This window comes from Lycorma delicatula, chromosome 11, assembly GCF_047948215.1.
Source record: "Lycorma delicatula isolate Av1 chromosome 11, ASM4794821v1, whole genome shotgun sequence".
Taxonomy (NCBI): domain Eukaryota; kingdom Metazoa; phylum Arthropoda; class Insecta; order Hemiptera; family Fulgoridae; genus Lycorma; species Lycorma delicatula.
This window is the reverse complement of record NC_134465.1, coordinates 45,370,072-45,383,225: the sequence shown is the minus strand read 5'-3', so window position 1 is coordinate 45,383,225 and position 13,154 is coordinate 45,370,072. Positions and strand designations below refer to the sequence as shown.

General features: G+C 35.3%; 1 protein-coding gene across 2 annotated transcripts in view; it reads left to right on the top strand.

Moving 5' to 3' along the window:
* The window catches only part of trp (transient receptor potential), a 176,601-nt gene that overhangs the window by 98,994 nt on the left and 64,453 nt on the right, over positions 1 to 13,154 (top strand). For both annotated transcript variants that reach the window (XM_075378421.1, XM_075378420.1), the window contains exon 10: positions 11,659 to 11,804. In XM_075378421.1, coding sequence (XP_075234536.1) covers positions 11,659 to 11,804 — 146 coding nt within the window. The remainder of the gene's footprint in view (positions 1 to 11,658; positions 11,805 to 13,154) is intronic.

Below are 13,154 nucleotides of genomic sequence, written 5' to 3'. Positions count from 1 at the left end.
TAACTGTCTATTTTATTAAAGAATTGGAGGATCATTTCTCACTTTCAAATGAAATAATTTTAAATAAAGTGTAGCAAAAAATGTGTATATGTAATTTAATAGGCATACAAGGAAGACATGTGGCCTACATCAGATTTTTTTACCAGAGTATGTGGTGATCTTACATCCAAACCTCAAAGAGGAAGACACCCGCCTGTGTCGCTTCCGGTCGCAACACCTCTCTTCCCGTTCATAGCCCTGATGAGCTTTAACGGGAATAGAGATGTTACACAAGAATTCGCTGCGTTTTTTTTCTTTTTTTTCCTTACTTGTGCCACTCCTCAGAGCCGCACACGCACTCAAAAAGAAATTCAATTCGTTCTTCTTTTTAAATCCGTGTGAAGTTCTGTGTATTCTTACATGGCATCTTCAATTTTGCGCTTAAAGATTAAGCTTCTATTCAAAGATGGTTCTATAAAAAACTGGGTAAGATCACAGGATAGTTTAATGTCTTCGGTAAGCGTTCTGACATTTAACCGCTTTCCAGAGATCGTATCTTCTACTTCTTCACGTTCATACTCTATCTACACCATTAAGTCTTTATACACGAATACGGAAAATTTTAGCAGCGAATATATAAAAGACATCGCAAAATATTACATCGCTATATGATTACTTGCGTTTCCCGTAGCGTTCAATTTTTTATTTTATGTTTTTTAGTTAAGTAAGCTGAGGGGCAGTTGCAGCCAGTCACACATACAATAACGGTGACAGTGGCTGTACTGGTTGAGCCACAGTGCCGCATACCTAAAATCGGAATTTCAACAAAAAAAAACCGAAAGTGGTTTTAAAATATTTGTCTAAAGAATATTTACAAGCCCAAATTTACCGAATATCTCGTTTACTATATCGAGGATTGGGAAAATTTACAATCATTGTTCAAAATCTTTTTTTACCATTCGTCATCCTCTTTCAAGGTCGATTTTCAAAAATATAGGAAATGGTTTATTGACGTGAAGATTGTACTCACCGAAAATCAGGTTGAGATCTTCATTTTTACCGAGGAATTAAAATAAATAACGGATTAAAATTAACAGGGATTCAAAAAAAATATTCAAAAATCCATTTTAACCGTTGAAATTAAAAATTTCGAAAAAACCATTTCGAGGAAATTTGTTTTTAGATGTTCATATCATTAATCTTCAAACCCAGTTCACACAGGGATAGACACTCACAGTTTATAATTCACTAAAGTTGATAAAGAGCTTCAACCGACTAATCTTCACTACTACATAAGAGGTGCGACAATAAAGTAATGAGACTGATGTGAAAAAAAATGTTGCTTACCGTTTTAGTCATGTTTAGTGTTGTCTCCTTCAAAGTAGTTCTCCTCTGATTGCACACACTTATTGCAGCGCTTCTGCCATTGATGGTAACATTTCTGGAACTCATCTTCTGTAATATCCTCCAAAACCCTCGTCACAGCTTTTTGGAGATCTTGTGTTGTTTGAAAATGGTTTCCCTTGACCGCCATTTTGACACTTGTAAATAGGAAAATGTCGCACGGAGCGATATCTGGTGAATAAGGTGGCTGTGGTAGTACTGAAATTTGTTTTGAGGTTAAAAATTGCTGTACTGACAAAGCAGTATGGTATGGCTCATTATCGTGATGCAGAATTCAATTATCAGCATTGTTAGCACGGACACGAAGAACTCGTTTACGAAGTTTTTCTAAAATTTCTTTGTAGAAATATTGGTTAACTGTTTGTCCAGGAGGCACCCGCTCTTTATTAACAATTCCCTTGGTATCGAAGAGCGCGCAAGCATGCATTTCACTTTTGACTTTGACATGCGAGCTTTTTTTGGTCTGGGTGATCCCTTTGAGCACCATTGCGAACTTGTTTTGTCTCTGGATCGTATTGAAAAAACCAACCTTCATCACCTGTGATAACACGGCTCAACAAATCTGGATTGATTTCCGTTTGCTCTAACAGATCGGCTTCCACATTTTCCCGTTTCTCGGTGTTGTTGTGTGAGATTTTTGGGGACCATTTTTGCACAAATCTTTCTTGTACCAAGATCTTCAGTTAATATTAGACGAACCGTTTCTTGATCGATGTTGCGTTCTTCTGCGATCATTTTCACGGATAATCTTCGATCAGATCGTACGATTCCACGCACCCTGGTCAAGTTGACATTTGTCCATGAGGTTGATGGTCGTCCACTGCGGTCTTCATCTTCAAAATTCGTTCTGCCTTCGCTAAAAATTTTATGCCGCCGAAAAACTTGAGCTCTTGACATAACCTCCTCTCCAAAAGCCTTCTGAAGCTTACCGTAAGTTGTCGTCGCGTTTTCACCCGATTTAACGCAAAAATAAATGACATACCGTTGCGCAATATTTTTCGGTTTCATTTCTTTGACGAGAGACACAAACACGTGTTCACTTATTACAGCACAACTCACAACTGAGCAGTTGCATCAATGTGCCGCTTGGACTAGAAGTAGCTTATAGACCAAGGTCAAAGATGGTGTGCCTACGCAAGCTGCAGGGTTGCCACATCTTGCAATGAGAAATCAGTCTCATTACTTTATTGTCGCACCTCGTATATATATTTTAGAGATGAAATATATCCAGAAACAGTTATCCTAAGAAACATGGGTAAAAATGTGGTTGCGATTAATCGAGTATTTTTTTTTTTGTTTATTCCGAAGAAACAAAAACTCTTTTTATACGCACAATTATAAGCACTGGTTTAGTACAGTACATAGGTATACTACACAAAAGAAAATTTAACAAAATACAGTATATTTCCTAATTTACTCGTAAGCATTTATCAAACTGTTTGATTTAAAAACTCACTTTAGTACGTACTGTATTAGAAAACCGTATTAGATGTTTTATAGTACTCGGTAACCACCTTAAAAGGTCAAGAAAACAGCACTACAACACTAGGTACACTTAAACTAAAATTATTGTAAAGAAAATTTAAAAAACTACCCTACAGTATTCTATACAGCATAAATCTAACCTAACCTACATTATTCTACGTAAATTTAATTCTATTTTTATGTAACGTTATTCATTCGACTGATGTGAATAATTCAGTTCAAACTGTGTTCACAGGTCATCATTTCAATTCATTAAAGTTGAAATAATGACTAGCAAAGTATGGAAACCCCTCAAACATTTTAAAACCGTTCCAGGTAAGGGTATTATTTAAACTTACTAAATTTAGTAATTTTCAAAATCCAAATTTTATCCCGCCACCATTTTGGGTACAGATATCGTAAAAACGTTTTTATTAATACCATTTTTTTGTCGTAAAGAGATTTTTAAAATGATTACTAGAAAAAGGGTGTTACCATTTAAAATATCTGAGATACAACCACTGGGTCAACCACCGAAGAAGTTATTGAAATTCTATTACTTGTGAAGATATAAAGTAGTTACCCGATATCTTACCCTGAAAGTTACAGTACTCTATCTGGAACGGGTTTTAAGTTGAGTTCTATAATTTTGACTCACTCTTATATTGTGTGTGTGTATGTATATATATATATATATATATATATTACTTTCCCGCCAATACATCGTTATAACTCTAGAAGGGAAAGTATTGTAATCAGCTCAATTTGGGCATATGCGGTTTTCAGCGGATCTTGACGTTTTGCCACCTAAGGAACTCAAAAAACCGGGTGGAAATTTTCGGGACGTTAATATTCGTACGTATGCGTGTGTGTTTGGTGTCGCTCTCTAAATCACCTTATACATCCACAACTATTGGACCGATTTCGATCAAACTTGGTCAGATTTATGTATGGGGCATTGATGCCATTAAATTTTCAACTTATAAGGTCAAGGGGGTGAAGCTGTAGAGCAAAATCACCCTCAGTATCTCGATATTTCGCCTAATTAAGGTCATATTTTTCTTAGGAAAATTTGTTAACGATTAAAAAATAACAGTATTTTCAAAAAAAATTTTTGCAAAATCAGATCCCCACTACAAAAAATATTTTAAACTACTGCTACACCAGTCTACCGACCGTACAAGCCAAATTTGTTCTATGCAAGTTGTTAAATCACATTCGTTTAGTTAGTGCCGACCGTCGCCGCTATTACCGCCACACCCGCGTGAATTAAATACGGTATACGCGCGCGCTTTAGTTAGAATCATTGAATTAAATAAACGAAAGAATATTATATTTAAATAAAATTATAACAATTTTAAATTAAGTTGTTTGTGTGTGTGTGTGTGTGTGTGTGTGTGTGTGTGTGTGTGTGTGTGTGTGTGTGTGTTTGCTCGCGCGCGCGCGTCTGTAAGCCGTGTATCAGAAACAACGCACAGTTGTAGAAATGCGGCTTTAGCCGCCTGACGGGAAAGTTTACAACTGTGTTGTCAGCTTTTTTATTTCTAAATTGCTTTTCAGCGTTCTATTATTTTTTTAACCAACCGTTTAACAAAGTTTATAATCAGCTAAACGTTTTACACATTGTAATTTATTTATATTAAAAATGAATCGTAGTATTACAACAAAAAAATATATAAACTTCAAAACCGGTTTAAATTGTCTACATTAAAAAAAAAACTTAACACCAAAGTAACAAAAAAAAAAAAAATTGTTGAGTTATAGAGAGAGAGAGTGCGAGGGATTGAGGAGGAGAGAGAGAAAGAAGGAGAGATCAAATAAAAGAAACAAACATATTTATAAATATATAAACCCGATTCAATTAAAAATACGTTTAATTGAGCTGTTAGTTCTATATTCATCAGCCGACCCAAATAACATTTAAGCTTTTATTTTACATCAAAAAGCAAATGTGACAAAGAACATTTATTTGTATACAATCGTGAATATATATTTATTATTATTTCGTACTTTATTTATGATAAACGAAGGAACACTCGTAATATGTTTTTTCTAATTATTATTTTAGTCTTGCTATTATTATTATTATTATTACTGTAACTGATATTTCTATTACAAAATGCAATCTGTACCATCAAATAAAATGTTATACCACAACGAACAAAAATTGAAATTCTAGTTTTATATTAAAATTTATATCTCAAATATAATTAAAAAGTTACAATTTCATGAAAAAATATTATTGTTTCTACAAGGTAGTATACATAAAATTTATTTTGTTACAATTGATTAAACGTCAGAAATATATAAATTAAAATATTTAATTAGTTTTTATATTAATCTATACATAAAATAAAAACATAACTAGGACTGTTCATGTGCGCGCATCATGCAAAGATTACCGGAAATATTTTAATAAAACTTTGTTTATTTATACATTATAGGCTTGGGCGTTATCTCCAATCAGAATTTTAACGATTTTCGAGGTTAAAATATTCAATAAAGAAAAAAAAATTAATCCGTTTACTTAATTATATTTATGTTACCATAATAAAATCCCCCTGATCTCCCGGGGCCTATCGGGCTACGTACGGGACGTACCCCAGGCCGTAAAGTTTGCTGTTCCCGTCTAGCCAGAGGCTACGCCTCCTGGACTCCCGCAGTGATCCTTATCCTCATGGTAGTAAGAATACTAATAAATAACGATTCAAGTATTGAGGCTTCATAGAAACCTGAAAAAGAAACTAAATTATATAAGATAGAATAGTAGTAACCGCGGTAACTATTCACACCTTTGTCGACGAAAAAATTCATAACTTATTTCCGTTACCATAATAAAATCCCCCTGGTCTCCCGGGGCCTATCGGGCTACGGGACGTACCCAAGGCCGTAAAGTTTGCTGTTCCCGTCTAGCCAGACGCTACGCCTCCTGAACTCCCGCAGTGATCCTTATCCTCGTAGTAGTAAGAATACTGATAAATAACGATTCAAGTATTGAGGCTTCATAGAAACCTGAAAAAGAAACTAAATTATATAAGATAGAATAGTAGTAACCGCGGTAACTATTCACACCTTTGTCGACGAAAAAATTCATAACTTATTTCTGTTACCATAATAAAATCCCCCTGGTCTCCCGGGGCCTATCGGGCTACGGGACGTACCCAAGGCCGTAAAGTTTGCTGTTCCCGTCTAGCCAGACGCTACGCCTCCTGAACTCCCGCAGTGATCCTTATCCTCGTAGTAGTAAGAATACTGATAAATAACGATTCAAGTATTGAGGCTTCATAGAAACCTGAAAAAGAAACTAAATTATATAAGATAGAATAGTAGTAACCGCGGTAACTATTCACACCTTTGTCGACGAAAAAATTCATAACTTATTTCTGTTACCATAATAAAATCCCCCTGGTCTCCCGGGGCCTATCGGGCTACGGGACGTACCCAAGGCCGTAAAGTTTGCTGTTCCCGTCTAGCCAGACGCTACGCCTCCTGAACTCCCGCAGTGATCCTTATCCTCGTAGTAGTAAGAATACTGATAAATAACGATTCAAGTATTGAGGCTTCATAGAAACCTGAAAAAGAAACTAAATTATATAAGATAGAATAGTAGTAACCGCGGTAACTGCTCACAACTTTGTCGACGAAAAAATTCATAACTTATTTCTGTTTCCATGATGTCAGAAATATAACAATGAACTACAGGGAATAATCTTTTTTCTTTCATGAATATCCTTAATTTACAACTTCGCCCCGAATGGGGCTAGATCCTCGGTCTATGGCTTAAACCCTTCCCTAGGGTTACACGAATGTATGCTGCAAATTTGAAAACAACATGTCAATGGTATTTGTTTTCGCGTGGTACGAAAACAAATAGACACATTTTGGCTTTATAAAAAATATTATTATGAAATTATTGTTTTTAGCTCAAATTAGCACATTTTGGAATTTTTATGGGTTTTGACTGTTTATTTTGGCTGTCAATATTGGCTTGTCAGAAGTTAAAAAAAATTACGGTTTCAAAAAAGAGAAGATAAATCTTTCTTATTATTCAAAAACTACTAGAATGAGAGTATTTCGATCCCTGAATCAGCTGGAAGTGCGCGATTCTCGGTTAGCTGCTGTCCAAGATGGCTACTACGCCCAGAGTCATCTGTAGCATCGTTTACAGCAGGAGCGTATCACAGCTTCTACGTCAAGAACGATGGAAACGTTGGAGGAAAGAGAGCTTTTCTGACTTTAACTGTTATTTTCGGTGTTATTCTCGCAAACATGATGAGAATAACGAACACGGTGGAGATCCAGGGGGCGGAGACTCCTGGCTAGACGAGAAGGGTAAGGGAAACGAGCCCTGACTGGTTAATTTATTTACACATACAGAGTTATCATAAAAGAATGGTGCGGTTTCAGTAATTCATAGGAAGATTGTAGGGAAATTTCTAAATGTTATATTGGTATCCCTGAAAGCCTCCAACCCAAAAGTTCGTTTATCAACAGTTGTAACCACAACGTCAGTTCATGTATTGTTGTTGCGGTGAGTTTAGTGAGTTACTATGTTCTCGGATAAAGACAGAGCAAAGTGTGTTTTATTGATGGCTGATTTAAAATCCGTAATTTTAGTTCAACATGCGTTTCGACGTGAATTCGGAAGAGATCCGCCACACAACAATAACATAACACGTTGGTTCAAACGATTCGAAGAAACCGGATCGGTTAAGAAACAGAAATCGACTGGCAGACCAAGTGTACCAGACGAAACGGTTGAACTAATTAGACGATCGGCAATTAGAAGTCCTGGGAAGTCCTTCCCCCGTCGAAGCGTCGAATTAGGTATTCCAAAATCAACAGTTCAGAAAGTTTTACGTAAAAAACTGAAATTACACGCTTATAAAATCCAGATACCGCAGGAATTGAAACCCGATGATGGTGTAAAACGTTAAAATTTCGCTGTTGAAATGTCGGACAGAATAAGCGAAAACGAATCATTTTTAGATGATATAATTTTTACAGACGAAGCTACATTCCATGAGATGGATGTGTTAACAGACACAATTCACGAATATGAGGCTCTGAAAACCCACACGCAATTATTGAGAAACAACGCGATTCGCCTAAAGTTAATGTTTGGTGTGGTGTGTTGAAAAATCGTGTAATAGAGTTTTTCTTCTTTGCTGAAAAAACAATTAATGGAGTCGTGTATCTTGATATGTTAACCGATTATTGCTTTCCTCAGCCGGATGAACTCGAAAACATTCATCGACTTCATTTCCAACAAGATGGTGCTCCCCCGCACTTGGTCACGGACGGTCAATACATTGGTCACGGACGCTTTGAACGAAAAATTTGGAGATCGATGGATAGGCCGGCAAGGACCCGTACTTTGGCCTCCAAGGAGTCCAGACCTGACACCTTGCGATTTTTTCTTGTGGGGGTACATCAAAAGCGTTGTTTATACACAAAATATTCGCGACCTAAACCGCTTAAAAAACAGGATTAATGAATCAATGACAACCATTAACGAAGAAATGTTAACTAATGTTTGGAGAGAAGTTGAGTATCGTTTGGACATTTGTCGAGCGACTAAGGGCGCACAAATTGAAATTTATTAATTATGTAAAAAAATGTTTGAGACGACAAATTTGAAAAATAAAAAACATAAACTGTAAGTAATTCTGTTTTAATTTAAACCATGCTCAAAACCGCACCATTCTTTTATGATAACCCTGTATTTATACCTAAAAAATAGCTATGGGAATTTGTAGAATAAAATAAAAAAAGATCTTTAGGTTATTTAATGTATTCATAAATTAAAAACGTTAACAAAAACCATTTATAAAAAAAAATTCTATAATAAACTCCACACCATATCAAATCTAACATTCGGTGGAGGCGTAGCTAAATTTCTACTCGGTTGTGAGAAACAGAACAAATACGTTTGGAGTAGCCAGTCCCATATTAAGCTTACAAATCGTCACAAAAACGTGTACAGAACGTATTCTGTACACGTTTTTCTGACGATTTGACACCCGTATGTAGACTTTATGGACACCCGTATGTTCATAAAGCCTTCCGTGATTATAAAAATTTGTTACAAAAAAACTATCACAGTTACAGCTGTGCGGTTTGTAGCAAAAAAAAAAGAAAAAATTATAACGTTTTTCTTTACCATGTCAATAAGTTTCAACATGTGCGCCTTTTGTCGCTCGTAGAATGTCCAACCGATAATCAATTTCACGCCATGTGTTGGTCAATATTTCTTCGGGAATACAAACAACAGCTTCAGTTATTCTTAATGTATCCAGATCAGGTATGGGTGTTGCATAGATTCTGTCCTTAACGTAACCTCAGAGGGAATAGTCTAAGAGAGTTATGTTTGGTAATCGTGGTGGCCAGGGAGTGGCACTGTCGCGCGCCCAATCCATCTACCGTGAATTGATTTATTCAGAAAACTAGTAATCCCCACTGTGGTGATGCTCCATCCTGCTGGAAAACCACCCTAGGTTGCAATTCATTTAGTTGAAGTATAATGTTGCAGCATATCCAGTTAAATGTTAGCTATTGTTCGATGATATAGAAGGGACCAATGATTCTCTTGACCATCAAACCGCACCACACATTCACTTTAGGGGAATCTCTAATTTTTTTTCTGGTAAAGTAGGGATTTTCTGAGCGCCATATTCTCCCATTACGGTTGCTTACGTTTCCTGAAGAGTGGAAAGTAGCCTCGTCTGAAAAACACACATGCTGCAGGTACTCGTTGTCGTTATTAATCCGTTGCAAAATCTCGGTCGTAAAGGCAACACAACGAGGGTCATCATCTGGCAGTACATGTTCCAATATCTACACTTTATACGCGTGCAACCTTAGTTTCTTGTGTAAAATTTTGTGTACCGTTCACGAAAATGTTTGTGTAAAATTTTGTGCGGGGAATCCCTAGTTCACGAAAAGCACGACGGGTAGATTTGGAAGGGCTATGTAGAAATGGTTGCCGCAAAACCACAACCTTCTCTTCACTAACCGATGGCCGCTCTGTTCGCGGAAGGTCGACTACACTTCCACTCTACTTATACTTTGTACATCACGCAACGATACTCTTGCTATCAGGTGCTGGTCGTCCGTATTCCCTTCTAAAATTATCCTTATAAAATAACGTCGCATTTACGTCTCTGAGACTAATAGTTAGAGAGTTATTAAGGCAGGACGAAATAGACATTTTCGTTACGCTACAAATCTCTATTCTGGTACCCGTATATTTCGGTACAAATTCACGTCAGAAATAAAGACTGGAGTAGAAAAATATAATTTGTATGTTTGCCGTAAAATAACTTGATTAAATGGGTAATAAAAACACATATCTTTTAAACAGAATCTGTACATAATGCTATTATGAATAAAATGATATAAATTAAGTCCACAGAAACTAAACAGAAAGGAAATATTTTCGAAGTTTACCTAAATGTTTATATAATATTTAAATTAGGTTTGACCAACGCTATGTTTATAAAAACTTTCTTCTTTAATTTCACTAGTAATTTTTTTAATTTTTTTTTTTAGTTCGTCATTTTTATCCCCTTCCGTGGACCCGGACACGCAACTTACCGTAAACAAAGCTCCATTGGGTGCCATCGACTCAAACTCCCTCTTCGAGAACCGTAGTTCCCCCCAGGTAGCCGGAACTCGGTCTTTAAGTTATGCATCATGCCTCTAATGAGGGGATCACAAAGGAATTGTCTGCCCGGGACTCAGTCTTTACGCCACACCTCAAATAATTTGTTACATTCTTCGTGTATCACACGAAGAATAAATAATAGTATTCTTAGAATACATAATATATATATATATGAATGTTTGTCTGTCTGTATGTCTCTTATGCCTTCCTAAACCCTTCATCCGATAGCGATGAAATTTTGGGGAATGTTTGGACGCATGCCAGGAAAGGTTTCCGAATTAGTTTGAACCCACTAGATGGCGCTGGTGTCGAGATATTTTGAAAAATTGTATTTATGGTCTGATTTGCCTCATATTCATAATACATTTTACTTGCACGGAAAGAATTATCTCTCCAAAAAATAAACCCGCTAGATGGCGCTGGTGTTGAGATATTTATAAAAATTATATTTATGGACAGATTTGGTTCATATTCAGAATATGAACATTAGTTACGTGAAGAGAAATATTTTTGCAAAAACTGTACCCGCTAGGTGGGGCCGGTGTCGAGATATTTACGAAACAAACAAACAAATATACAGACTTTTTTATTCTATATATATATATATATATATATATATATATATAAAAGGCAGGTTCGTGTGTGTGTCCGCTAAAGACAAAAAAACTAATAGACCGATTTACGCGCTGGTAAAAGGAAAATAGAAAACGGGGAAAAGGTGGAAAGAGAAAAGGGGAAAACGGGAAAGGGTAAAAAGGAAACTGGAAGAGGTGTGAGGGTGGAAAGGGTGAAACGGAGAAGTTGGAAACGGAAAAGGGAAAGGAGAATAAGTGAAAGGTAAAATTTGTGAGGTTCAGTTTTTTTAATTTTTTTTATCAAATTTTCAATTGTGTTCATTTAAACTCTCTCTCTCCCACTCACTCCCTCTCTCTCTCTCTCTCTCTCTCTCTCTCTCTCTCTCTATATATATATATATATATATATATATATATATATATATATTTAAGTTAAACTTTTAGAGTAAATAGTCAATTTCTGTAAATAAGGCCAGGAACAAAAATTTACACAACTTTATATTAAAGAAATGTTTTTAATGAAAAATGTCTGTATATTTAAAGATTTTTAAATACCTTTTACATTTTCAGGTATAATATGGAACGAGATGAGATCTCTATGGCAGGATGGTTTACTGGAATATATTAGTGATTTATGGAATATAGTTGATTTTATAACAAATACGTTCTATACAATTTGGATTACACTTCGCGTTGTGTCAATATTTATAGTCTACGTAAGTAAAATAAATATTTTCTCTACTGTAATTTAAAAAAATGTTTTTGAAATATTTTATATTTTTTAAACTAAATTTTATTAAAAAATTATACAAATAGTAAAAATAATGATATCTGAGTCTTCCAAATTATAAGAAAATGGACAGGAATCTCTGGAAGCGATTTTTCAAATTATAAATATATTTTAGTACGTTTAACAATCAGTAAGTACGTTATATTTGAGCTGTGCGTATGTTTTTAATAAGTACTATACATGCGTGGTAGCATATATGTACAAAAACTTAGTTTTAATTCTACAACAAGATTTGCAAGCGTAGTTTTCGAGCAGGTCGGAAAAAGAATTTTAGAAACGGGTGAGAGAACTACATTCTCGAAGACACCCGTGCGCTTTTTCTTAGTGTGGATATATGTGTCTTTCTATAGGTAGCAAAAGCCTGTCTCCCGGCATGTGACTTCTTTTCTTTCTTCGAACGTTTTAAATGTTACTTCGGTTTATTTTTTTACTATAATTTATTATTTATTTTTATTCTGTTTTGTGTATTTCATATCAATTTACCTATTTATTTATTTATTCATATAAAATAAATAATACTGATTCACGAAGAATGTAACAAATTTTCAGGAAATTGGTGAAAATAAAGAATAAAGTTGATATAAATAAAGGTTTGAAAACGCTTCTTAGCGAGTGTCGGCTGGTCCGAATTTCTGCACCTTCGGTAAACGCTAGACTGTAATTCTTGCGACCCAAATTTAATGGTTATATATGAAATCTCACTTGTTAAATTGAAACAAATCGGTCCCAGATCTGTTTTTCTTGTAGTTTTCTTGAAATCTGAGGTAAAATACAAAATATTAAGTTCGAAGTACATACTATTTATGTTTGGCATAAAATTGCTAAACTAAAGTAACAGTTTTAAACAAAACTTGTAGAGAATTTAATTCTGAGTAAAATGATATGAATAAAGTTCACATTAACTAAATACAGGGTCATTCACGGGAACCAGATGTTTTTAAAATAATCATAAAAAATTGAATATTTACTTTAAAAAAGTTTTACTGGTACTGAAACACTTGTTAAATCAAAGCATTTGTTACTTACTCATGAACGAAAAATTATGTCCCGCAAGTGATGTCCATTTTGGGCAATACATTGTTTTAGCGTTTCACGGTAACTGGCCTCAATTCTTTGCAGCATGTCTACATCAATCTGGGTGACGTGATGACGAATTGCGATCTTTAGGTCCTCCAAAGTACGCTGTTTATCGCCGTACACATGCGATTTCAGAAACCCCTACAGAAAAAAATCACAACTACTCAAGTCGGTGGACCGAGGGGGCCAAGGAATATCG